Genomic DNA, 27296 nt, shown 5'->3' on the forward strand with positions numbered 1-27296 from the left:
CTAATTCTCAGACAAAGGCAGAGTCTTATGTTCAAAATATGGTTTAGATTTAAATTCTTGTATTTTGGTGTCTTGAAGTAGGGCGATTGCTGGGGTAGGACTTGGATTTTAGTATTTGCATTGTACTATTCTAATATTCTTCTTTATTGTGTATAAGAGCAACTGCATTGACCTAATTTCCCCCTTGGATACATAATGAATTTCCTAATCTGAAAGACTCACTAAAACCAAGTGTTGAAAGTGAGATATTATCACTGAGGTTTAAATTGGAAAAATGAAATACAGTAAAGTTCTGTTCAGTTCCTCCTGTTTCAAAACATTTCTCCTTTTCATCTCGATGATAACCTAAAATGAACCGACATATTAAAAAGAGCCCTTATTTTAAAAGTTAGCCTGCCTGCATTTGAAGAGACACAGAGCACTTTTGAGGAGAGTAATTGGTCTTCACGGCCGACACATTCATCCAGAAAAAGTTAGTCTGGAGTGAGTCATCAGTTTTACTTTGACACAGTTCAGAACAAAGACATCTTTTTACTGTTACAGAGTATTTTTGTAAAATGATTCAAGCACGGTGTTCAACGTCTGGTTTCTTCTCATTCAGTTGAATTTCTATTTATCTACAGTTGTCAGGTCAAAGCTAGATATTAATGCAATAACTATGATTCTTACTTTGTTTGCAGTGCAGTATGTATCCTGATATGAACCGCCAAATACTATCCTGAGATACAGAGGACTTGTGGTAAATAACTTACAATCTTTTTACACATCTCTCTTTCAAGTGCTCTCACATTGATATAAAAATAAATCCTTAAATAACCACAATTTAAAAAAGTTGGAGTGACTAATATTGAGCGGTTTGTGCAGTTTTTGTGGACCCCGCTCCTTGAGAATCCACCCTCTGGTTCTCCATGTGCGCCTGAACGGACCTCCACAGGGCCCTGATGTTCCCCTCCCCAAAACCTGTGGCTCCCCTTCGCTCTATCAGCTCCAGGAAGAAGGTGTCTTCTTTAAAGATGGGCTTGGTGAAAACCTGGAGGAGGTATCTGGAAAGAGATGATAACCAGGTAAGGAACAGGGAATCATTGAAGGGAGAAAAAAAGCGAGAGGTGTAACTATTACAAAGAGCTACTATACTGCTCCTGGTTGCGCCACACCTTTTATTTTCACTCTGTGTCTGTGATGAAGAATCTTGCTGCAGGTCTGTGTCCAGCAGAATGCCGTGCTGCGCCAGCATCTGGGGATCATGTCCTGCCTCCTCTATCTCCTGCTGTTTTCCCACCTGTCAGAGAGGATACAGGTGAAATAGCTTATAAACATGTAAGAAGGTGACACAAAGCAAATGTGAAGAGAAAATATTGTTTGGTTCAAAGGTAATCTGTTAATCTCTTTATAGATGATCTTTGATCAAAGATTTATTAAAGTTATAACGAAGCTAATTGTAATAGTGATGCCTTGTAAAAGTGGGTCATCAGACACTTTCTCATTTCATGGTACCTGGTGGTGAACTACAACTTGGACAATCTGCAAATCTGCCTAACCTGAGCCTTAAATTCTCAAGCCCAGATCTGAGTTTTGATATTTAAAGCTACCTGATGACTTTTAAGCTAGCTATCACACAGACAGGAATCACAGCCCTGATTTCGCTGTAGGACATATTTTACCATAAATACGATTGAATCTTCCTTAAAGCTCCTCTAACAAACTCTCTATTTGTGTTGATTTTGGCGCCCCCGTGTGGACAAAGAGGTACATGATTAATTTTGCTAATCTTGTCTAGTACATGTTGGAGTTGCTTTCTGGAAAAAAAACAAACATTAAGTTTTATCCTTATACCGTGAAGTAGTTTAATGTATCACTTGCCAAGAATATCGTAAAAGAAGTGTTTTTTCATCTGCCACCTACCCCCTGCAGCAGATATGGACATAAAAAAAAATACAATCCAAACATTTTTTTTTAATCTAGTTTGATTTCGCAGGTCATAAAGAGGCATCACTGTTAATTTCAGTCTCTTTCATAACCATTAAATTACTCCTCACAGTAGCTTTAAAGTGGTGAATAAATGGCGTGCAATGACTAATCGTGATGTACTGTTCTTAAAAAGTCTGCCAAACCTCAGTGTAGTAGGCATAAGGAGGAGAGAAGAACTGGACTCCAGCTTCAGCCATCACATGCGCTGTAGAGACAATGTTCTTTGTGTAGAGCCCGACGTGCTGGATCCCAGGAGCTCTGTGCTTCTCCAAGAAGGTGTCAACCTGATTCCTGCCTGAAATAAAGACAGTGACGCATCAGCTGTTCTATCATCAATTATCATGTCAGGATCAAAGAGGGTGTATCTGCTGCTGCTGCTACCTTGTTCAGGCAATGATTCTGCAATGACAAACTTGCAGTCAGGCTCCTTTTTGTTCACAGATGGCAGAGCGATGCCTGCTTCGCTGCATTTCCAGTACTCCATGGCAGTAAGACGCAATCCAATGCCATCCTGGTTAACGACAAAACCTTCCTCCATGTCTTCATTTCTAATCACATAGACAGTTTACAAATCAATACAAGGAAAAACAGAGGATAGGGTAATGAGTAAAGAAATAAAATGCTCTCACCTATCAATGAAAAACCTTTGAAAACCAAAGAGTTTCTCGTACCACCTCATGACCTGGTGGGTTGTTTTCCTCGGACAGGCATAAGTGATGTGGTCAAAATGTGTGATGGGACAAGATGTGTCCTCTTCATCAAAACTACTGTCCTTTTCAATGACATCAAACCCTGGCAAAAAGCACCCCTCATATTTTGTCCTGTCAATGAGTGTATGGCATACATTTCCCACGATGGATTTCACCACGGAGTAAGTGACAAGCCCTCTGTCGTCCTGCACTGTGGTGGGAGGAACCAGGAAACTGCAGCCCATATGGCGTAGGGTTTTGAATGACCTTTCCACATCCTCCACCTCGAAACACACATTACTCACAGTATCCACCGAGTAATATGGGTTCACATCATACAGATATCTCGTGGAGTTATCCTGGTTGAATTTACCAACATTCACCAATTGTGGACTTGGTGATATTTGGTTTGTGATGCCTTCTAGCTCTTCATTCACTCCGTCATCACTGGGGTTTGGTCTCTCATTCACGACGAAAACTGCTCCTCCTTTTCTGAAAGCGAGCTGCCTGGAGCTGTCGGTCAGTCTGGTTGCAAACAAATTAAATTTGAATTTTGAGACGAGGTCATTTGCGATATTTTCCACGTTAGAAACGTGGAGCGAAATGTGGTGTAACCGGCGCAAGTAAGCTGCCATGTTTGGATGTGACGTTTTGACAGGGGGCGTGCCGAGAAGTCAGGAGGGTTCCTTCTCTTGTCACCGTTTATCATGTAATAATATATGTCTGGGTGAACAACATACTCATTGTCCAAAGTGGGAAAATTATCCCTTTCCTGGTTTTATTATGGATTAGAAAAATATTTTTCTTCCCTGAAAAAGATAGAGACGAGAAAAATCGCTAGAAAAGTTTAGGCATTACTCATGATTTAGTATTTTAGTTTGAAAACTGTATGAACGCATATGAATAGGTATTTGAAAATTTCTATTAGTAATTTATTTTGTTTATTTTACCATATTATAATACTATTTTGTTGTTATTATAACACCCAAAACATGAAAGCACATTTGATATCACATCTCCTCGTCCCAAACTATTTAATATAGACTGATAAATCAGATTTCTGCTTCACTTTCCCCCTTTTATTTCTATCTTTTTCTTATCTTTTGTTTGTTGGTTCGTTTTTAACTCCTTTGGTGTTTGATAACCAGTGATGGAAGCCAGGATAAAACCAACAGAATATTTCAGGAACGATTTGTATGGACTAAACAGTTTTATTTATTATAAAGCACGCTTTTTTTGTTTTTACATTCATAAATCTGTTTATACTTTACCTTTTCTGGGCTGAGTCAGTCAGTTTATATGCCTTTCTGAAGTATGGCTTGTAATTTGTGGGAAAATAGTCAATGAGAAAATAAGTATTTTTGTTCAGGGACAGTCAGCTTAGTATGATATCAAAATAGTGTTTTTTGAGTTTTATATATGAGCATAACAAGAAAGCTTTACCTATTATCACACAATTATGCTGATATCAAAAGCGAATGGCAAAGCGTTCCGTGTTCCCGATACGCTCGAATAAATCTTAACTATTTGAATATTCAGTCTTTTTAAACATTTTATGTTCGTGACAGAATGCAGCCTTAGAGTACAAACTAAAAATATAAAAGATAATAAAATCAAATAGACGAGATACGAAGCTACGACAATTTCTGCCCCTTCGTTTTGAAATTGCACTTCAATCAAGCCTAAATAGGACATTTAAATACGGCATTGTTATAATTCAGATTGTTCATGAAGGCAACACAGTACTTCTCTTTTGTCCAATGGCATCAAGCGCTGAGCCAGATGATTGGTGACGTAGGCAACCAAGCGTTTATTTTGGCTCTGCTACTCATTTGTCCCAGTGTCGCCGCCATTAAACAACACGGAGGCAATGTAAACCATGGGGTGTCGCCGATTTAAACCATGATACAAGGAGTACAAGTCTTCGCCAAGGTGTGGTTTATTTTATAAGACGTTGATGTGTCCAAAAAGGTAAACATGTGAGAGTAAAGAAGGTCGAAATAACTCGGTCTGAGAAAGGTTTGACAGAGCAGGAGGAGGAGGACTGTACACGAAGGGTTTGTTGTGGTTTTCAGCAGCACTTGAGAAACGAGCGTAGCCGTGGTACGGTAAGAATTTATCATATTTTATCTCCAGATATTCTTGATAATAACACGTATTATGACTGTATCTCACGCTAAATGTACATTAGCCGTTTGAACTGACGGTAGCTGTTTATGCTAAGTGTTTAGCTTGCAAGCTAACAAGCTAACACTGAACAGATATTATTACTTGGTAATGCGATAACGGCACTCGTCATGTGAATCGAGCCCATACTGTAAACAACACTCTATACTGTAACGTACAATGAACAGCTGACGAGGTATTTTAGTCTTTTATTAGCACCTCAGTCTCAGGCAGGCTTCTCAAAGGTGTCCCACCATATGTAAGTTGGTGTACTAACTCATGTGAGGCATTCATTGAATATGTCTAAAATAGTTTGTATTTAAAACACACGATTGTTAGTTGCAAAAATAAACATCCGATGTGATTTTAAAATGATGTGTTTATTCGTCACATTTAACTTATTGTTTCACCACAGGTTGAACATCCAAAGTGATCCACAATGACGGAACAGAAGATAAAGTGGGTCTGTGACTACTGCACTTATGAAAACTGGCCATCTGCTGTTAAGTGTACTATGTGCCGTGCTCAGAGGTCAAGGGGTCCCATCATCACAGAGGAACCTTACAAAAACACCCCAGTGTTGGATGCCACCCTGGCATGGGACCCCCCCAGGACTGAGAGTGGCAGCAGCCTCCTCATCTGCCCTGACTCCAGCGCTAGGCCCAGAGTCAGGCCGGCCAGCGTGGCTGAGATCGCCAACAAGTGGTCCTGTCAAATGTGCACCTACCTGAACTGGCCCCGGGCTATCCGCTGCACACAGTGCCTGTGTCAGCGCCCGAGGACCAGCAGCCCAACAGAGTCCCCCCAGACTTCAGGATCCAACGCAGGCTGCCGTATCGCTCCCCACTCACCCGTGGATACCTGTGAGGAATACAATGACAGAAACAGACTTAACACCCATCATAAGCACTGGACATGCACAGCTTGCACTTACCAGAACTGGCCCAAAACTACAAAGTGTGTGGTGTGTGACCACCCCAAGCCCAACAACCAAGAAGCCATAGAGCTGGCAGAGTCCGCTGAGCCGACGCTGCTCATCAACGAGCAGGACCGGGCTCGGTGGAGGGGCAGTTGCAGCGGGGGCCAGAGCCAGAGACGGTCCCCTCCTACGCCCAAGAGGGAAGATAATGTGAAAATGGACTTCCAGAGGATAGAGCTCGCTGCTGGGGCCATGAGCAGCAAAGAGGAGCAGGAGGTCGACTTCAAGAAGTTAAAGCAGATCAGAAACCGAATGAGGAAAACAGACTGGCTGTTCCTCAATGCGTGTGCTGGTGAGTTTTACACATTGGTCCTAGGGATGTAACAGTACACAAAAATCATGGTTCGGTACGTACCTTGGTTTTATGGTCACGGTTCGGTACATTTTCGGTATAATATGGAACAACGCAAAACCATTTGCTTGTTTAGCATGTTTATTAAACCAAAAACTTGCCATTATACAGCGAGGGGGGAGGCTCTTCAAGCTCCAGTTGGTCGTTAGCAGCAGCCATGATGCACAATTCAGACACAAGCTCCTGTGGCTACGGAAGCTCTTTGATATTCATCTTCTGATTGGCTCACCGTGAGACGTCATGTCCACATGATATGCACATGATCGCAAAGCCCAAATCACAGACCACTTTCCTCATGAATATTAAAACACCTTCCCTGCTCAGCCAATCATAGACGAGTACTCACATGAATATTAAAGAGCAATGTGCAGCGGCCAACGTATACAGTTCGTTCGAATACAGCACTGTACCGAACCGAACCGAACGGCCTTATGGAGCAGTTTGGCATGGATACATGTACTGTTACACCCCTAATTGTTGCACAACATAAATTAAAAATACTTTTGCGGGAAAAGTACAGAGTCAACCCACAAAAAATCAGATCAATGGATAAACAGAAAAACACCAAACACATCCTAGCTACCTCAATATGAGCGTTGGCTTCTTGCCAATTGCCAAAGGTGCATTTTGGGTCATTGCGGTGCATTTAATGTAATGATCAATATGATCAATATGTAATGATTACAAAGTATTATCAGGCTCTGTTAATGTGTGACACTACTCCAGCCCTAATTTCCCTCTTTGCCTTTTCAGAACAGTCGTGTATTAACAAAGACTCCCTACTCGTGTCCCAGTTAATTCTTTAGAACAACACTTCTATTGTCACTGTAGCATTTTGTTTCCTCCACTTGTGTCATACTCAGTCGTTGCAGGTTTATGCTCTCCTGTCAGAGGCAGTTTTATGTTTTTTTAACAGATCACACATTTAGTTTGGTAGAAGTCTGTTTTATTTCAGTGCAGATTATCCTCACCGTGGGAAGTCCAAGATTGCATAGTATTGTGATCCCCTTGGTATTTTTTTTAATGAATGAACAACATGTCTCATTGTTTTGACTACAAATATTATAGTACAACAGGAATTTAGCAAAACAAGAACCTGGCAGGCTTTGTGGGAAGGTTTAATTTCACAAGGTAGAGCTTTCAGCTGCTGCAGAGAGCTGATACTCACCCCCCAACAAAGCATAAATGATTCTGAATGGCAGCATAGTAATGATTTACACTCCGCAGCTAGTAGAAATTTGATCCAACTCATCCCCGGACCCCCGAGCTGCCCTTGCTGGTGCCACTGAGAGTGTCTTTGAGAAACTGAGAGGGTGTGAGTGCTTCCCAGCCGGTGGGGATGAATGGGCCGTCTGGCCAGCGCAGTGAGAGTGGAGCCCGTGGACCAGAGGCTCTCCTGGCTCGCGGTCAACAGAGCCTGTAAACAGTGGTGCTTATGTGCTGAGCAGAGCCCCCCGAGGAGGCAAAAATAGCCTTGACAAGACATGAACACCCGTCGTCAAAAAAATAGCAGAAAAAGCATGAAGGCAGCACATGATCAGCGTCCTCTTAACCTTTGCACTGACTGCCCTTTGCTGCTTGTTTTGAAGCAGAAAACATTACACAAGGAAACCTACATCTCTTTGATTTACAAACTGTCTTTTATGCCACCTTTCGTAGTGTCTCACCTTGTTATACCCCTGAGTTTTCAGTCAGATTCTGGTGCTACAGTTGAGCTCTTTGAAGGGTTTGTCAGAGGAGGAAGTTCAGCACATTACAGCCAAGCAAAGCACTTCCTCAGGTCTCACTCTGCTTTACTGTTTTCCCACATTTCTAGTCCCATGTTTTCCCAGCACTTTGTATATGATCCCATTTGATTCTGCTTTCCCACTGAAGGAAGCAGGCTCTGTTTGTGTAATATTGTTCTTTTGTTTCCCTAAAAAGTCTCTCAGAGGCGGATTATGCTTTTCCTGTACGCGCACATTATGCTGTGGTTTGATGTTGCTCCTGATGATGTGTTGGGTTAATTTAATCACAGGAACGTTGTTTAAGTTTGCCTTCAAGCCCCAGAAAAGATGTGATGTGGATCAGCTGAGTTTTTATCAGAGAAGCTAAAAGGAGCGTTAGCCACTCATGACTGCAAGAGATGGTAACATCAGAGGGGAGAGATTGTGGTGGCAGTGGGGACTCATTCTGGACTGAACTGTTTTGGGATTGGTTAAAATAATGAGTATGTCCCAAGCAGCAACCTTCAGTCTAAGAATAAGAGACAATGCTGAAGTGCTAAAATCTGATGTTTCTTCAGTGTGTGCTTGAGACTGGCTCTGGTAATACTGGGAAGTCACATTCACACCAAAGCAAAAAAAAAACAGTTTACAAAGCAGAAATAAAGAAATTTACAGCCTGGTTCAAAGAAACATCTCCCATCTTAATCTCTCATTTATTATCAGCACACTCTGTATGGTAGAGGTGGGAGAAAATAAATCGATTTATCTTAGTACTAGGATTTTTTGTTGAATAATTTTATCTGTGACTTTTTTTTTTTAAACTTAATTCATTCATTTTAGTCTTTGTTTATAAGCTGGGTTGGAAAAAAGTTGAGATGTCAGATCCCCTGAATAAATCCTAAAAACTGACACACGTTATCATCATCATTCAACTTTTTCACTTGGTCTGGTGTTAGAAAAGTGGGCTAAAAATCATGACTATTTGAAATTTTGACAAATCACAATTAAATTGAATAAAAACCCCAAAAATCATAAAAGAATCAAATCGGGAGAAAAGCATATTGTCCCAGCTTTACTGTAAGGAGGGCAACTTTTTTTTTTAACTCGTCAGTGTAACAGATATTAAGATTGCTAGCTCACCCAATCAGAGGCTCAGCTTAGCTCACGCGACTAACTGATGCCCTGTAGCTGTTAGTGTAAAGAACTGAGGCCCGACCCACTTCCAGTATGGCAGTGCCAGCAGATTTGCTTCAGAAATCTGTAAAAGACAGGTGACGTCAGGGACACTACATCCCCTTATTACTATGGATGGGTAAGGAATTTAGTACTTTTTTAGGTACCTACCAAATTCTGTCAAAAGTACCGGGTACTGATTCACGTTTAATCAAAAGGTTACATGTTTAGGTACCTAAATGCACCCGTGTAACTGTGAGGGAGAGGAAGAGTAGGGAATTTTTCATGCTGGATATGAACACAGCACACCTTTATATCGAAGAATAAATTTTTTTAACTGACTGATTGATATTTTTTACCACATAAACACAAAAAGTACTGAAAATTGGGACCGTTGCATACCGATACCGATTGCCAGGGACCGGGCATTGGTACCATAGCATTTCACATGTGAAAGGTACCCATCCCTGCTTATTATAATGGTATGTCCTTAAAGTGATACTCCGGGATGGAACAAATTGGGTCCTGTCACGAGGTTTAGGGCAGAAATTACCCCTACAGCAGTGTTTTTGTGCAGCAGAAGACCAGAGCGCTTGCACCAAACACCCCCTCCCTGGTCGTCCGCTTGTTTCCTCTGCACTCAGACGGGGCCATATTTTACTTGTCCAAAAACACAAATAAACGGAGAGAGAATTTTCGGCGCATTATGCTCACACAAAAACACCGCTAAATAAGGCTCTAGTTCTCATCGTGTCTCTTCGTCCTGGTAGACTACCTGCGTTTGTTTATATCTGGCACGCCGCGCGTGCGGACTGATACACTAGGCGGTGAGTGCCTCGTAGCCAGCTGTGGCTCTGCAGCAGAGGTAGCGCCATTTTACGACACAATGAGAACTAGAGCCTTATTTAGCGGTGTCATTGTGTGAAAGTAACGCGCTGAAAATTCTCTAAATAAAGCGTGAATGCAGACCGATATCAGATTTTTTCGGTGGGAGTCCGTTTATTTGTGTTTTTGGTCAAGTAAAATATGGCCCCCTGAGTGCAGAGGAAACCAGCAGAGGAGCAGGGAGGGGGTGTTTGGTGCGAGCGCCTTGGGCCTCTGCTGCACAAAATCCCTGCTGTAGGGGTAATTTCTGCCCTAAACCTTGTGATAGGACCCAACTTGTTCCATCCCGGAATATCACTTTAAGGTGCCTTTTAACAGGACAGCCAAGCAATACCTACTGGGAATGCTCTGATCCTGGTGTCAAGTATCAGTCTGATACAGACTTGAAAAGTTAGATCAGTTATCCATAACAGAGGCCAATCCATAGGACACATCTATTTAACTCAGATCTATGCTCTTCTGTGCTACAACAACTGTTAGTGCATTTTTCCGTTAGAGCTGAAACATCATAAGGATAACTACTCAGCAGTTTGGAGCTACATCACGTTTGTTTGGCCAACATCTCTGACAGAAACTTGCAAAATGTGCAAGTTTCATTCCTCACTTATCCTCTGCTGAGGTTTACAGTTCAGCTGTATTTCCTGTTCGTTTCGGAGTCACTCATTTACACATTGATACTTCCATAAAATATTAACAAGCCAGTTTGGATATATTTTGACTTCAAGTTTTTTTCCATTCAAACTGACAGTGCAGTGTGTGTACGAGTTCACCAGGTCAGCCAAGTACAAGAGTGCACTATCATTTACTCTTTCATACTCCAGCAGCAGAGCCTTAAATCTGATCCAGCCAGAACAGAGAGCCAAGAAGAGAGGCCAGCCCTGGAGTTATTTACTCACATTTGATAACATCCTGATCGCTGAATTTACACCTTTAAGTTTTTTTCACCTGTATATAAACGCTTGAGTGTGTGACATGCTGTGTTTAGCTCTTTGAAGTTGTTTTCGGACTGAAAAAGCATGATTAGAGTTCGAAGAGCAGACCATTTTAGCAGGTATTGTAAATTCCTTCTGTTCCTGTCTGTCCTTGTCCTGAGTTGTCGCACATCTTCTTCATTCTTCTGTTAATTGCATTTCACAGAGCAGACTTTATAAAAGTAGAAAAGAGAGAGCAAGGGTTGAAACAACAGGCTTTTATCTACAATTGAGCTGAGGACATTGTGTTTGTGTCGTATTAATCTCGAGGTTATCAGAGCAACCCTGACATTTCTATTTTGCACGGCATAGAGAACATTCTGTTTGCTGTTACTGCTTCAACAGCCGAGCAGGTGTTTGGTTTACGAAAGATCTTAGTGGGAAACACCTCAGCAACAGCTGCTCACTTACAAAAACAATTCCTTCACAGCTGTATCTGGTTTTCAGAAAGCTTTTATCACTGCTCTAATGTTTGTGCTTCTTTAGGTTTAAGAATATAACGAGGAATCAAATTTATGTCATGTTTTTATCATGACTTTGAACTCTTCTCTCTGTAGCCAAATAATTTAGCATCTATTTATGGAGCCATGTTCACAAAATATCAGCCAGCGTGTGTAAGAGGAGACCAGTGGTTCCTGGCACATTCCGGTCCAGGTTCTCTGGAGGTAACCATCCCATCTTTCTGCCTCAGAGCACATCCTCACATCAGGCTGTCGTTTTAATTCAGCCAGCACTCGCGTGTGCAGCGTGCTACCTAGCTGCTGCTCATTTCAGTCAGAGCAGATGTTGAGACTGTGACATCCAGAAGAGGGGGAGGACGCTAATCTGCACAGACTGTCCTCTGTGTGACACAGCTCTGCACTAAAAAGCTACACTGCTCTGTCTGTTCTGCTGTGTCGACGCCTGACAGGGTGACAACTGTTCTCACACTGGGTTAGCTGGTGGCTTCGTCTAGAGGTCATCTGAAATGTGGATTGACGTCAAGCGAGGGAGACTTCTCTTCTCTCTGAAATGTTTTTGCATATTTCAACTCTTTTCCTCTGGATGAATCTGTTCTGTGAATTCCTCCAGGATCTTAATATTAATTGGTTGTGACTGAGAACAGTGTGATGTGTTAGCACAGCTTGATGGATATTCCTGCAGTCTTTCTTTTTTTATCGAACATGGCAAGCTGTCTGTTACATCTTGCTTTACAAGTAAGGACATGGATTTGGAGCTGCTCCAGAAGCCAGTCTAATCCATTTATAAAGAATCAGCCTGTTATAAAAGGATTCCCGTCTCTTTCCACGTTAATTGGTTTCTTACAGATGGGCTGGAACAGGAAACAAGAGTGTTTGGAAAAGCAGATACACAAACACGTAGTTAAGAAGAGTTTATCTGGTGAAGTAAAGAGAATTTATTATCATCGTGAACCCACTCTGCTTAAACTTTTCATCTTGTCAAGTTAGAGGCATTAGCAATGTGTTCAAACTGTTGAACAGTTGCTTTTTTTAAAGAGGGGGTATTTTGCTTTTTTTTAAAGAGGGGGTATTATTATATATTTTTTTGAAAGTCTTTATTCTGTCATTGTAATACCCCCAAGTAGCCTATGGTTAACATTTAAAAACACAATCACACTGATGTTTTAGAAAGCGCTTATTCCAGTCTCTGTCAGCCTCCTTATTTTAGCCCCTGTCTCATTAAGGCCATGTCCACATGTAGATGGGTATGGGCATCTCGTCAAGTTGAAGGCGTCAGCATTTTGTTCAAACTGTTGAATAGTTGGTGTTCAAAACTAGACCTGTTTTTCTGCTCCTGTATTTTTTGTTTTACTCCAATTCTTGCTGAGTGATTAATCTTATACTGCTTGGATTACATGAGAAGTCCCCTTTTTAAAGAGAGGGTATTTTGCTTTTTTTAAGAGAGGGGGTATTTTGCTTTTTTTTAAAGAGGGGGTGTTTTGCTTTTTTAATGAGGGGGTATTTAGCTTTTTTTAAAAGAGGGGTTATTATTTTTTTTGGGGGAAGTCTTCATTCTGTCATTGTAATACCCCCAAGTAGCCTATGGTTAACATTTAAAAACACAATCACACTGATGTTGTAGAAAACACTTGTTTCAGCCTCTGTCAGCCTCCTCATTTAAGCCCCTGTCTCTTTCAGGCCATGTCCACATGTAGATGGGTTTGGGCATTTTGTCAAGTGAAAGGCGTTAGCATTTTGTTAAAGTTGTTAAATAGTTGGTGTGCAAAACTAGACCTGTTTTTCTGCTCCTGTATTTTTTATTTTACTCTAATGCTTGCTGAGTAATTAATCTGAGACTGCTTTGTTGACATGAGAAGTCCCCTTTTTAAAGAGGGGGTATTTTGCTTTTTTTTTAAAGAGGGGGTATTTTGCTTTTTTTTTTAAAGAGGGGGTATTTTGCTTTTCTTAAAGAGGGGGTATATTGCTTTTTTTAAAAGAGGGGGTATTATTTTTTTTGGGAGTCTTTATTCTGTCATTATAGTACTCCCTAGTAGCCTATGGTTAACATTTAAAAACACAATCACACTGATTTTTTAGAAAACACTTATTTCAGCCTCTGTCAGCCTCCTCATTTTAGCCCCTGTCTCTTTAAGGCCATGTCCACATGTAGACGGGTATCTGGGGAACTAACTTTTAAACCACAGTTTTATGTTACTATAAACGGTGTCTTCTGACATCTCGGGTAAAAGTGAAGATTTTGGAAAACTCAGGTTTCATGGTTTCATGTACACGCCTCAAACGTCACCGCTGAATGACCAGGGTTCACACTGAATGGCTGACATAAGTTTCACATCTGCAAATCACAGCCACGTATGGGTTTGGCATGCTTTGATTTGCCTGGTTATGTGTGGACGGGAGTATTTTTTAAAACTGAAAATACCCAGGTACAAGTGTACAAAGCCTCAGGCTCAGTACCCTACAATCCCCCTTCCCTCTGATTGGCTAGCCCTCTGGAGGCCTGTAGTAGGCAAAGCTATGAGCAGACCTTGGTGTTTGAGGTCCGCTCCAGAATGATGTTATCATTTAAGCAAGATTCACGAAGATCTTGGGATATTTTGATTGAGCAGTTTTGAGCAGTTTACCGACAGATTTCTTTAAAGTAATGATATGAAGTGTATTGTAAATCCGCACACTGAGTACAAACACCCATCCTTGTCATTTTAAAGCCATGTTTGAAATAAGGGAACACATTTTACCCTCGCTTTAAGCTCAGATTTTGTGCACACATTGTTGGTCTCCACACAGTTTCCTCTACATTTACTTCTCTTTGACATTTTGCTGTGTTGTGATATCATCGTATAACGTGGCACCAGGCAATCCCCACCCCTGTAAGATCTGAACTAGCTTTTCTCTTGAACACCTTTTCTAAACATAGATTAAGCAGAGTAAACATTTATGAGTCACTTTCATCTAACATCAATGGCCTGTGGACATGAATTCCTGGAAAATCAACAGCTCTTTATATTTAGCCACCTCTGATCCATTTTAACATTTCAGCTCCAGCGTTTGTTTCCTATTTTCTGACCTTCCTTCCTCACGTCTTCCTCTCCCCCTTGTTGCAGGCGTGGTGGAGGGGGACCTGGCGGCGGTGGAAGCCTACAAGTCGTCCGGTGGTGACATTGCCCGGCAGCTCACTGCGGACGAGGTGCAGCTCTTGAGCCGCTCCTCTGCGTTTGATGTGGGCTTCACGCTGGTGCACCTGGCCATTCGTTTCCAGAGGCAGGACATGCTAGCTATCCTGCTAACAGAGGTATGCACACGAATGGAGTTTCCCTTTTCACACCACTGACATTTAAACCACTCAATAACAGATTCTTCCGTTTTCAGTACACCCTCTTTCCAGATATTTGATTGCAGACTGTCCTCTGACAGGACTTTTTTGAGGATTACAGTTTGTGATAAAAAAAAACAAAAACGCTACAACCAACAATCGTAGTTTGCAAAGTCTGCAAGTCATGTTTTAAAGTCAGAAACCTGCCTTTAATTATGATGCTATACCTACTCTACTTTCCCTCGTCACCTACATCAGTCTATGATCACTCTGTGCCAAAGCAGAGGATATGTAGCAGATGCCTGTGATGCCTATAATTACAGCAGAAGTGCACTTTAAGGATTAGGCGGAGGATTAGCCTGGCTGCAGTCCTGTCACTGGTTTCTAATGGACCCAATGCCACAGAGCTGATGTGGTTTGCAAGGAGGGCATGCAACGATTAGGAGAGACAGAGAGCTGAGAGGTCTGAGGAAGCGATGGCCCCTTTCAGTGTGTAGAGGAATACTTAAAACATGCTCTCTACTTTAGGTTTAAAGAGGGGCATTTATGCTTTTCTATATTTTAAACAGGGGTACAAAAAACAATGCTGGATGTTCAGACTAATAGTGTGCAGATTTTTGGAAACCAATACATATTCATGTGTTGTGGAAATCCCCAAATCTTTCTGTAAACTGAGATCTTCACGAGATCTAAACGAGACTTTCATGAGATTTGCTGAAGTGATGAGGTCATCGCTTTAGGATCTCCCTGCATTAACATTTTATATTTTCCCCCACCCCCCATCCTTTATAAGTCTTATTTACACGTCTTTTTGTTTGTACTCATAGACTATATATGGAGTGGACAGTGTGGCTCCGCCTTTTGCCACTGTACGAAATTAAAGTCAAAATACCCCGTCACATGTGCCGCCATTGTGCAGCCACAGTCTGCGCAGTAGAGAATCTGAGTGAGTCTGAGAGGAGCTGGGTGACATTTTTTTTCTCTTGAGAGTCTGATCTTGTCTTGGCTCTCCCACCCCATGTATTTTACTATTCCCAATAAACTATGGATGAATGGCAGCTGTAAATCATTGTTAAACATGACATAAAACCCTGTTTTTAACGTCCAAGTAATTTTTAAGAAAAAAGAGGACTTAAGCCCAATCATATCTTTATATCACCACAGAAATCAGGTGTGTGAAACATTTCGATGAGGTGAATTTATTTTTTAAAGTTTGACCACAGCCTATCTGGAACGAATGGGGAGACAGAGTTTTTGACCCAAAACCAGCCACTAGGGGGAGCAGTTTAGAAAGGTTCTTTTTTGAAAGACAGAGAGGTTTGTTTACCTGCTTTACTAGTTTCAACCCTCTTCCGGGGTCTTCGTCAGAAGCGTCATGTGATGGTGAAGTGACGTGTCATGGGCTGCTTTTATTGGATTTACCAGTCAGCAGGGAAGCTTGCGCCCCCTACTGACTGGCGCCTTCTCCGGGACCGTGTCCCAGGTGTGGGATAGGGTGTACGCTCCGTCGTCCCGGTTCATAGATGTTGGTGCACGCATCTCAATGGCTTCTCTAATCCAGCGATGGAATTTGTTACTTTCGGCACTGGAGTGCCCCTGGAGAAGGCGCCAGTCAGTAGGGGGCGCAAGCTTCCCTGCTGACTGGTAAATCATATAAAAGCAGCCCATGACACGTCACTTAACCATCACGTGATGCTTCTGACGAAGACCCGGGAGAGGGTTGAAACTAGTAAATCAGGTAAACAAACCTCTCTGTCTTTCAAAAAAGAACCTTTCTAAACAGTAGAACTAAGAAGACAGTATGAACCCTTTTAAGCTACTAGGGGGAGCAGTTTTTATGTCGACCTCATATTGTGTGGAGCAAGATGGCGTCCATTTTTCTACAGTCTGTGGTTGTACTTTCTGACAAACCTGTGTGTTCTCTGCAGGTGAGCCAGCAGGCAGCCAAGTGCATCCCCTCCCTGGTGTGTCCTGAGCTGACGGAGCAGATCCGCAGGGAGATCGCAGCATCACTACATCAACGCAAAGGAGACTTCGCCTGTTACTTCCTCACTGACCTGGTCACCTTTACCCTGCCTGCAGGTACTAATCACACTCTGATGATCACATTGTGTCAAGTCACTGTATTTATAACAACTGTGTAAACATCTCAAATTCATCTTGCTTCCATTACTTCACTGTCTTCTTAAATAAAGAATGCTGACTATATACTATAAGTGGCTCATATTTGTGCTTGATTTTCTTATGCATTTGTAGATTTCCTAATAAGTATCATAAAATAAAACATTTCAGTGTGTGATCTTGAAAAGTAAGGTGCAGACACTCAACAACTAGAAAAACGACAGCTAGCCTTGTCGTGCAGCTTTGCTCAGAGACTCAATGTCCTGTCCCTGTGGCTGAGTACCTTCAGATGACATCCACTTTTCTTTTCAGAGCGACCAGCTGTGCTCAGATTTAGAGCTGGCAGTGCTGCAGGGATGAAAGATTATGGAGGCTTCACTGATAGATATCTCCTTTTCTTTTTTTTTTGGTGACGTTATGCTGTATATTACATTGCACACTGAATTTGGCCCGAGGCCTGCTTCAGAACGCTGTCCCTCTGTTCCTCCCTCCCTACATATCTAACAAAGAGCCTGCCTTTCACTATTGAGCCAGAGAATAGCCACCAGTGTTCTGGCTTTGTGTGTGCACAGTTCAATACACACAGAAACACATCATGCTGTACTGAGCTCATGTTTACAGTGTGCCATTGACGAAATGTCAGCCAGTGAATGGGATTTCAGAGAACATCCCCTCTGTGTGTCATCATTGTAGCGTCACTTTTCCCCGCAGAGCTCTGTGCTATTATTACGGGAATGAAAACATAATGTGTCGTCTCTGTGACTTTGCAGATATTGAGGATTTGCCGCCTGCTGTCCAGGAGAAGCTGTTTGATGAGGTGTTGGATCGAGATGTGCAGAAAGGTATGCAGGATGTGCTCATGGTAATATCCTCACATCACAGCCTTAGTTTGAGTTCAGCAGTGTGTGATAAAACTGGTGAATAATAATATCTAAAGAGTGATTGATGCTGTTACACTGATATATCTGAGACACACCTTGAATATTCCACCTGTCTGTGTTCAGAGTTGGAAGAGGAGTCTCCGGTCATCAACTGGTCTCTAGAGCTGGGCACACGCCTCGACAGTCGCCTGTACGCCTTGTGGAACCGTACCGCTGGAGACTGCCTGTTGGACTCAGTTCTACAGGCCACCTGGGGAATCTACGACAAGGACTCTGTGCTCCGCAAGACCCTCCACGACAGCCTGCACGACTGCTCTCACTGGTGAGATCAAAAACACTCACATGCTGAACTACACAACTCTACTCTATTATCTTTATTGTGGTGTGATTCATGGTGCCACATTCACACCTGGCAACACACCTGATTTCTGCAGGAGTCTCCCTCTTTCAGACCCCTTCTCCTGAATCTCATGATTTGAAATTTCTCTGGATTTTCTCCTGATTTGAAATTTTGTAACATACTGGGTGGATTATTTGTGTGAGATAATGGGAATATGCTACTGTTAAGATCAGTTATTTTGTGTTTGAGAATTACAAGGTTCAGTGAATGCATCACCCATGGTGAGTGGTGCAGCAGCCACTGTCTAAGTATATATTTTTTCATATGTTTGGAACCTTCAGCTACAAAAAACAACAGTTTTAATAGAAGTTTAACTAAAAACAGTGTTTTCTAAAAACACTGCCAGAAGGTTAGATTTTGGAAAACTCCGGTTTCATGGTTTTGTATATACGTCTGGAAACGGAAGTTTTGGTTCTTGTCATATATTTAAACATCACAGCTGAATGACAGGTTCATTCTGATTGGCCGATGCAGTAGAGCTGCAGCAATTAGTCGATATAATCGACTAGTCGACGATAAAAATTAATCGATGCAAATTTTAATAGTCGACGCGTATAATTGTTTTTATTGTCGTTGTCACATAGTGAAATCAAATACCAGGGGGTAATACTCATTTGTAACTTCAGTTCACAGCATGAGGTGCTGTGTTATTGGATACTTTTATGAGAAAAGATCACTAAGTTCATACGTGAGGAATATTGATGAGGAAAAATCTCCACTCCCAGAGAGCGCTGTGCGCTGACGGAGGCTCTGCATCTCCGGCTTGGACAGCCTGACAGCTCCCGGAGTTTAGCATCTGATAACGTGATTTAGAGAGTCTCCTTCACTCTCTGTTACAGACAGTTTTTCAGGATCTGAGTCACAAACTAGTGTCAAAACTCACCTAACTTTTGAAAAGAGAGGACATCTATCTGATGTAGCTCTCACTCTCAAGCTCACACTGCACTGGTAACACTCAGTGGGGAGGAGGAGGGGCGGAGTGCGCATGAGCGAAATAGCGCATGTAGAGGAACGAATCTAAACGCGTTGTTAAGGAGAGCTGGGAGAGAGTCAGGCGGGATCATAATTTTTTTTGTATAGTACTTATATTTTTTTATGTCATCATGAATGAAATGTCAGGTATGGCTGCATTTCCAAAGTGTTTAAAAATCTTAGAGAAATTCTTACGCTGAGTGGATCATCTGCATAAAGAACTCACTTCAACACAAAATAGTGTGTCATCTGCATAAAAACACACACACAAACAGAACATTGTGTCCTCTGAATGAAACCTCACATTAAGACAACAAGAAGTGCATCATCTACGTAAAAACAGACATTTAGAAAAAGAGCGTCAGTGAATCTATCGGCTCTCCCATAAAAGCTGTTAGCTTGTGAAAAACAGAAGGTAAAGTCGTAGCTCACTCCAAAATTAGATGTACTAAATATGTGTTTTTTTCCTGCTTGCAGCATTTGATGAAAGTATGTCAGATAAGATTATTCAGTGTGAAATTCATCAGCAAAGGATGCTGCCCAGTAGTAACTGCTGGAGTTAAAGCATGGAATAAAACTGATCCCAGTGTGTTTCTGTCACAGCCGGCTGTTTATTAGTGGTGAGGATTTGACTCAGAGGCTCAGCAAAGAGGCATGACATCAGGATATTTACATACTGACTTTACATAATCAAATCTACCAGAGCTTTGGTTACTGAGTAATGATAAGACACAACAGAGATAACCTCCTTTTCTTTACTGCTGCTGTGGCAACGAGGCTTTACTAGTGTTTGACTATGTGCTGTTTTTTTCAGGTTTTACACACGCTGGAAGGAGTGGGAGTCGTGGTACTCGCAGAGCTTCGGTTTGCACTTCTCTCTCAGAGAGGAGCAGTGGCAGGAGGACTGGGCGTTCATCCTGTCTTTGGCCAGCCAGGTAATTATGAGGTTCCTCCAGCGCTGCTCACTTCCTTCCTCTGGTTCACTATCAACCCCAAGTCAAAACACGAGCACATCTGCTCGTCCTCACTGTGGAGAGCGTGTCAGCTCCTGGTAAATGAGCTGCAGTACTTGGAAGAATGTGATGTGTAAACTAATGCACTATCAGAGGTCTGCTGTGTTATCACCAAATATGTAAAACCACACTCAGTCAGTTTGGCTGTTTGTTTATTTGCTTAAGAAGATTATTGAGCTGATTACTTCACATGTGGACATGATGGAAGTTTACTTCCTCTTTCAGTCTCAAAGTGTTTCCTTTCAAGATCACCTCTGCAGATTTTTTAACAAACAAGCATTTATATTCAGACATTTCTTTCCAAATGAAAAGTTAAATGCAACATATCTTTCCTTAAAATTTTCTTCAATTATTTTTTCTCTTAAACTTTCATTGCTTACTAATCAGCCAATCAGCAGCATCACATGAGCTGCAGATTTCCTTTTTTGCGTTGTTTTGTTGGTACATGTCCTTGGCTGAGCATGAGAACATCACACATGGGTCATAACCCCACTTAAACTCAAATCTCCACCTAACTTGTATAAGCTCACAGCAGCTGTGGCCGGGCTTGGATTTCACTCTTCATATTGATTTACATTTCTGCCCTGTCCTCTCACTACCGCTTGCTAAAGCCCTGACTTAAAGCGACGTCCTTAAGATTGAAGTGAACTGAAGAGCGTCTGTGTTAGGAGGCTTGTTCACGCTGACGCTGTATGAAGGTCAGCTTTCTTTGGAGCATACTCAAACCACAAGACCAGCGATGAAACAAAGCCAAGTTATAACAGCATAAATAATTAGAGAAGTAAATGTTAAAGTCTGTTACAATTAGGCCTGTCACGATAATCAATAAATCAAGTAACCGAACGATAAATAAAAACGTCCTTGGTAAGTTTGACAGCCTCGATAAACTGACATGTGCATGCATGTTTTTTTTACTCCTCTCTTTCGACCAAAGAGGCTGAATGAGAAGATGGCTCACTATGTCTATCTTTCCTAACATCAGGGTGCATAGGTTCTATAGCGGATTTAGCAGATTTATAGCAGAGTGAGCATCTGTCAAAAATGTGATCTTTGGGGTGAAGACGGGGCTGCTCGCGCGTACACACGGAGAGAGCTGAAGCGAGCGTCCTGAGGGGTAAGGAGGAAACACACGCTAATATGAATGATGGCACGAAAGATACAGTTCTTAAGCCGCCTGCCACAGTCCCAGTGTGGGAATATTTTGTTTTTTATCAGAATGAACAAAGTGTGGGCTCATGAACACCAACGACCTAATATGTCGCATTTGTTAGAAAAAAGTGGCGACGAAGAAGAAGAAGGGGAGGTGCAGCGGAGCCTTGTTCTTTGACAATCCACTCTTACTGAGGCTTTTGGTCTGCAAAGTAAATAGAAAAACAAGCGCCAAATGGTGGTCGCTCATAGACAGCTACATTGCCAAAGAAATGCAGCCCTTCAATACGGTTGAAAGCCAGAAATGTTAAAAATGTTTGACAGACAGTACGGATTGACTGGGAAAAAGTACATGTTACAAACAATTCAGGAACTGTATAAACTCCCTTTTATTTAGGCTAAAGTTTCTATTGTTGTTGTTTTTTAAGAGTTTCATTTTTTTCTTTAGAGACAGGGTCTATGTTTTGTTTTTGATTAGTATTAATTATTTTCATTGACATGTATTTTTTTCTAAAAGAGTCCATTTCATTTTCATTGTATTTTTTTTTCTTTCTTGTTTGTTAAATTTATTATATTTTTTGTTTAATTTATTGTATTTAAAAGATCCTGACCTTTTTATTACAGTTAGATACTCTTAAGAAATTAAAGTTTCTTGCTTTTGATATGGTGTACTCACTTTATTATCCCATTTATCATAATTACATCAATGAAAAAAAGGAAAAAAAATCAAAATAATATTGACAATAATATTGTTTATCAGCAATAATATTTAGGAAAATTATCGTCTAGCAAAATTTGTTGTCGTGACAGGCCTAGTTACAATAAACGGGCTTATATGGAAGGTGTGTATGGTGTGTATCGTGACAGGAAGGACAGAAGCAATCACATCCTTGAAGATGAAGCACTCGATTGACAGACAGCTCATCTGCCCTTCTGGCACGCCTGCTGAGGCTGCACTCCTCCCCAACATGTGACCTCAGGATTACAGGCGTTTAGCTCAGAGAGCCACTCCACAGCAGCATCAACAAACACAACCAAAGCTAGCATGTGATAACCTTGTCTCAGGATTTGGCTGTAACAGAGAGAGTGGAGGGATAAGACCACCTCTGTATGTCCTGTCTGATGGGAGAGGTCACCTGTTAGATTCATGAGCATGCCTCATGAATCTAACAGGTAGCCTCACAGTTTGAGACATGATCACAGAGTCAGCCCTGATCAATATCTTTATATTGTTTTTATTATATGTACGTCTTTGGTAATACTTCTGTGTTTGCTTTTGTTCTCCATCAGCCCGGGGCCAGCCTGGAGCAGACCCACATTTTTGTTCTCGCACACATTCTTCGGAGACCCATCATAGTCTACGGAGTGAAATACTACAAAAGTTTCCGTGGGGAAACGTTAGGATACACTCGCTTTCAAGGTGAGAACAGATCCAGCTACAAAGAAGGATTCAGATCTCTCTGTCTCATATCTTTACATTTCTTTATTGTTCTTTAAGCTTTAAACATTTTCATTCCACAAGCTGCACCTGTGAACCTGTTCTCTCTGATGTTGGATGCGTCTTATCCTCAGATGACATCCACACTCTGTAATGTGAGCATTCAGCTGCAGGGCCTGGCCTCCCTGACCTGTGAGTGTGTTTCTCTGTGTGTTTAGGTGTGTACCTGCCTCTGTTATGGGAGCAGAGTTTCTGCTGGAAGAGCCCCATCGCCCTGGGTTACACGCGGGGCCACTTCTCAGCCCTGGTGGCCATGGAGAACGACGGCTACGACAATCGCGGTGCAGGCGCCAACCTTAACACTGACGATGACGTCACGGTCACTTTCTTGCCGCTGGTGGACAGCGAGAGGAAGCTGCTGCACATTCACTTCCTGTCTGCACAAGAGGTGGGGACTGTGATTGGCTGATGGAGATCATGTGAAAATTAAAGCTATTGTGAGAGATTTTCAGCTGGTTACGAAAAAAACTGAAATTAACACTGATGAATTTCTATGACCTACAATCCCCAAAAGATTATTAGAAAGACATTTTTTTTATTTCAATGAAGTTATTTAAAGGTGAAAGCTGCTGCAGTGGGGAAGTTGTCAGGAGAAGGTTTTGAAGAAATGCTCCCCCCAAAAAAAGCTTTTTACGCTGACAGTAGCAAAGATTCTTTCAAGATCAGCAGTAACAGCTTTGTAGACAAAATAAGTACAAACCGAAAGTTCTTCACAGGAGCTTTAATATTTATTTTAATATGTTAGTTTTCACTTTAATCCTTAAAGAAATTCAAAAAACTCATGATGATTTTTTTTGTTGTGCAAAAATGTTTTCAAAGAGTTAAATTCACAATTTTTATGTGACATGAGTTTAAAGAGTATTCATGCCACTCAGACTGAAAGTGTGCCAGCTTTAAAGTATTAAATCTAGACACTCTGAGGTGTAGGACTCTGCACCCTGTGGTCCCCAGAAGCAGATGGAAGGGTTTGCAAAATTCACAGTTCAGATCTTCCCACGGTTGTGAGGTCACAGTTTTTGGTTTGGTTGAGGGGTACATTGTTGATGTTTTATCACCCTGGAATACCAGATACCTTGATAATCCACTGTTAACAGTTTTTTGTAATCCATTCTGTCATGTATAGTCACGTGACACCTAAAAGAATGAAGCTGATTGACAATTGCAACATCATTAAAGCTGCGTGACACACTGCTAGTTTCAACATGCCAACTCCTCAGTAAGAAAAGTCTCTATTGGCTGTTCAAGAAGTTGTTAAAAGTTGCTAAAAGACGTTATCTCCTGATCTGCATAATAAGCCATTTGCATGTAGGGATGGGTACCGAATTAGGTACTTTTATAGGTACCAACCGAATTCTGTCAAAAGTACCAGATACCAATTTATGTAAAATGAAAAGGTACAATGTTAAGGTACCTGAATGCATCCTTGTGACTGTGAGGGACTGGGAGAGTGGGCAATGCTGAGCATGAACACAGCATTGCAAGGTTATAGAATAATTATGTTAAATTGAAAAAATATATTCTTTATCATTAAACAAAGTCATATGTTTTACCACATAAATACAAAAAAAGTACCGAACATTGGTACCGTTGAGTATCAGTACCGATTGCCGGGTACCAGGCATTGGTACCATATCATTTCAAATGTGAAAGGTACCCATCCCTATTTGCATGTAATTGCCTGAAACGAGATGAATAACATGGGAGAGACAGAAAGCAGGTAATAAACACTGTAAAAGTATTTAGAACAGAGTTCCAAACATCTTGTTCTTTCGATTCCTGATTTTTTTTTTTTTAATGTCAAAATATCATCCCTCCTCCTTTATCTAGGCTGGGGACCAGCAAAAGTGAAAAGCACATGCACAGTCTATTTGCATGCTGTCCCCTGCTCCGGCTGCAGCTGGGAGTTAAGAGGACTCGTCTGCCTCTTTACATGATTGCTTTTCATCTGAAAAGGCTAAAACACAGTGAAAGAAATCTGCATTTACACAGAAACGCAGAGGTACTGAAAACACTGTAGTAAACATTCCAGGCCTATAGGTGGGGCTATAACTGTCTTGTCCAGAAGTTGCTTTTGGTAGATCTCCACTGAAGTAGAGTTGGGCCAATCATCTGGTGTATTGGGGAATACTAAGTCCAAAAGTGGAGCAACAGATGCTCATTTTGTACGAAGACAGTCAGCAGATTCAGCAGCACAAGCACAACACGTTAGTTCACGACGATTGTGACAACAGTACTGTTGTCCTGTTGTATCTGCTCGCGTGAAGCGGCATGTGACGTCACCGTTTCCACTGAAAATGCCTGCTCACTGTTTACTTGGCAACGGTGCCGGCAGCGTTTCAGAAAAATTGTTTTCAAAAGTTTGCGTTTATGGTAACCTAAAACGCCATTTCCGTGTTAGCGCAAGGCTGAAATGTAACAAAACTTTTGCGTTTCACCCTAAAACCATTGTCGTGTAAACGGCCCCTAAGGGTTTTGGATAGAGGAGGGGCCCACGGCAGCATCTGCTGCTCGTTGAGAAGAGTAAGATCAGAACATGCTCAGAGTCAGAGTCTCCAAACTCTGAGACAAGATTTATTACTGCTCGCTTTTTTGAAAAAAAGTCACCAGAGGGGTCTGGAAAGTCGCTAAATACAGCAACAAAATACAGAACTTGTGGTTTTATCCTCCACTGTCTTACTCCCGTTATCAGAGCTCACACTAAATGCAAAATGCTCCCACACAGCAGAGCAATACAACGCCACAGGCACATCTTCTAACTCTGTCTTCTCTACTCGCCATGTTCACAACACACACACCTCCCTCCACAACTGTACTGCTGAACTCCTGCTTTGTGCATGTGTAGGAGACATACGTCATACTTGCTTTGAACAGAGTCAGGTAAACCGTTCCATTCCTAGTCCCTGGTGGTTTCAAAGAGTAATCAATGTTTCCTGTGATTTTCTGTCCAACCCAGATGGGGAACGAGGAGCAGCAGGAGAAGCTGCTGAGGGAATGGCTGGACTGCTGCGTGACAGAAGGAGGCATGCTGGCAGCCATGCAGAAGAGCTCCCGCCGCCGTAACCACCCCCTGGTCACCCAGATGGTGGAGAAGTGGTTGGACAGATACCGACAGATCCGCCCCTGTGCCTCTCTGTCTGACGGCGAGGAGGAGGACGATGAAGACGAGTGAGGAGGAGGGGGGCTCTGACTTAAAGACTGGACGCTGTGGGCTCTGGGAGGTTACCTTACGATCTACATTTCTGTTTCTTTTCTTTCATCCAGATGTAAATCTTTAACTTGTAATAATGCATGTGGTCTGTGAGCTCTGTGATAGAAAAAAGAAACCAGCACCAACAAACAGAACCCTGATTACTGCTCCTGTGAAAGCACATCAAGTCTGCTTAGTGAACTCCAGTACCCAGAATCCTCCTTTATATCAAAGTAAGAATCTCCACCTGAGAGAAAAACCAGGAATTATAGGAAATTTATTTAAGTAAACCCTGACTCTGCTTTAGACAGGATTTTTCATTTCAGAGTTGCCTGACAGAAATTTAGCTTAAACTGAGACGATGCTAATCCCTGTGTGTACGTTTAAAGAACACCTGTTTCCCCGCTGCGACCCCACTCTGATCTTTGGGTTTATTTATTTGTTTAGGAGAGGCGATGCTCTTTTTTTTGTTCTGTCCTCTTTTATCTGTGTTCTGTTGATCCCTCGGGTCTTGAAGTATTTTATTTTGCACAGATTATACCCACATTCTGTGAGCAGGAGGGGGGAGGACATGTAAGTTTACTGACATTTTTACGTGTGGTTTGGCGGCTCATGGTCATGTAACAGTGGGTGGCGGTGACGCTGGTGGGGAAAACAGAAAACCAAACACTCGGCCTCTTTCTATAGAGAGCGTTCATATTAAATTTGACTCACTTGCATCCTCTTTGTTGCCTACTGGTTTTCTTAATCCCTTATTTTAATAATGTCTGGATTAGTGAGAGTGTTTTCTTCTTACTTGCAGAGCTCCTGAAGAACAGAAACTTTCTCTTTGCATATGACAGGTGTCAAACTGGACAGAAATAATCATTCTCACACTTCTCCTGAAACACTCAGTGCCTGACTCCAACCTTTCTGTTGGCCTTTGAAGAGACATCTTGCTTTAACATTGATGTTAGCGGCGTGCAAATGTTTTCTGTTTTGTTTTGTTTCGCTTAGGTTCACACGCTGATTATGTTGCATTCAGGGTTAACTCAGAAACTGGATATCCCTTACAGCTGACTGGGCCATGAACCGTGTACACAGTGGGCTGTTATCTGCGACAGAGAACAACCTTTTAACAGACTGAGCATTTTACCTTTGGTTACATCAAGCCTTGTTTCCACCAAGCGGTCCGGTACGGATCAGTACAGTTTGGTACGGGTCGGATCGGTGAAGCCTGATTCTGTTTGTCTTCCCACCGCCAACCATGTCCTTTTTGGTAGGCGGCTTGTAAACCAGATGCTGATAGCCATGTCAGCTACGTAACAGCGTGCCGCCATAGCAGCGCAACACTGTGTACTCAGTAATAAATCCAACGAAGAAAAATTCAACACAGTAAACAAAGAGCAATGATGGTGGACAACTAGCAATTTGTC

The 27296-nt window shown here is 41.9% G+C and overlaps 2 protein-coding genes across 3 annotated transcripts; one reads left to right on the forward strand and one right to left on the reverse strand.

The window, feature by feature from the left end:
• Nucleotides 1-329: 329 nt before the first annotated feature.
• On the reverse strand, nucleotides 330-3313 carry hpdl (4-hydroxyphenylpyruvate dioxygenase-like). Its single transcript, XM_074663180.1, has 5 exons — nucleotides 2598-3313; nucleotides 2350-2516; nucleotides 2112-2263; nucleotides 1155-1279; nucleotides 330-1043 (listed from the first exon to the last, which is right to left on the reverse strand). Exons 1-5 carry the CDS (start codon nucleotides 3290-3292, stop codon nucleotides 842-844), a joined length of 1341 nt encoding a protein of 446 aa, XP_074519281.1. The 5' UTR covers nucleotides 3293-3313; the 3' UTR covers nucleotides 330-841.
• Nucleotides 3314-4030: 717 nt separating this feature from the next.
• zranb1a (zinc finger, RAN-binding domain containing 1a) lies at nucleotides 4031-26613 on the forward strand. 2 transcript variants are annotated; one of them, XM_074663178.1, is made up of 10 exons: nucleotides 4031-4765; nucleotides 5239-6094; nucleotides 14452-14639; nucleotides 16589-16742; nucleotides 17552-17623; nucleotides 17786-17984; nucleotides 19849-19969; nucleotides 22487-22616; nucleotides 22853-23082; nucleotides 25648-26613. In XM_074663178.1, exons 2-10 carry the CDS (start codon nucleotides 5263-5265, stop codon nucleotides 25861-25863), a joined length of 2142 nt encoding a protein of 713 aa, XP_074519279.1. In that variant the 5' UTR covers nucleotides 4031-4765; nucleotides 5239-5262; the 3' UTR covers nucleotides 25864-26613. The 2 variants fall into 2 exon arrangements, with proteins under 2 accessions (XP_074519279.1, XP_074519280.1); XM_074663179.1 differs by having other exon boundaries at nucleotides 4031-4589.
• Nucleotides 26614-27296: the final 683 nt, after the last annotated feature.

This window comes from Halichoeres trimaculatus, unplaced genomic scaffold (genome assembly GCF_033239565.1).
Source record: "Halichoeres trimaculatus isolate MK-OKI-2021-1 unplaced genomic scaffold, fHalTri1.1 fHalTri1_scaffold_23, whole genome shotgun sequence".
In the NCBI taxonomy this organism is placed as follows: Eukaryota; Metazoa; Chordata; class Actinopteri; order Labriformes; family Labridae; genus Halichoeres; species Halichoeres trimaculatus.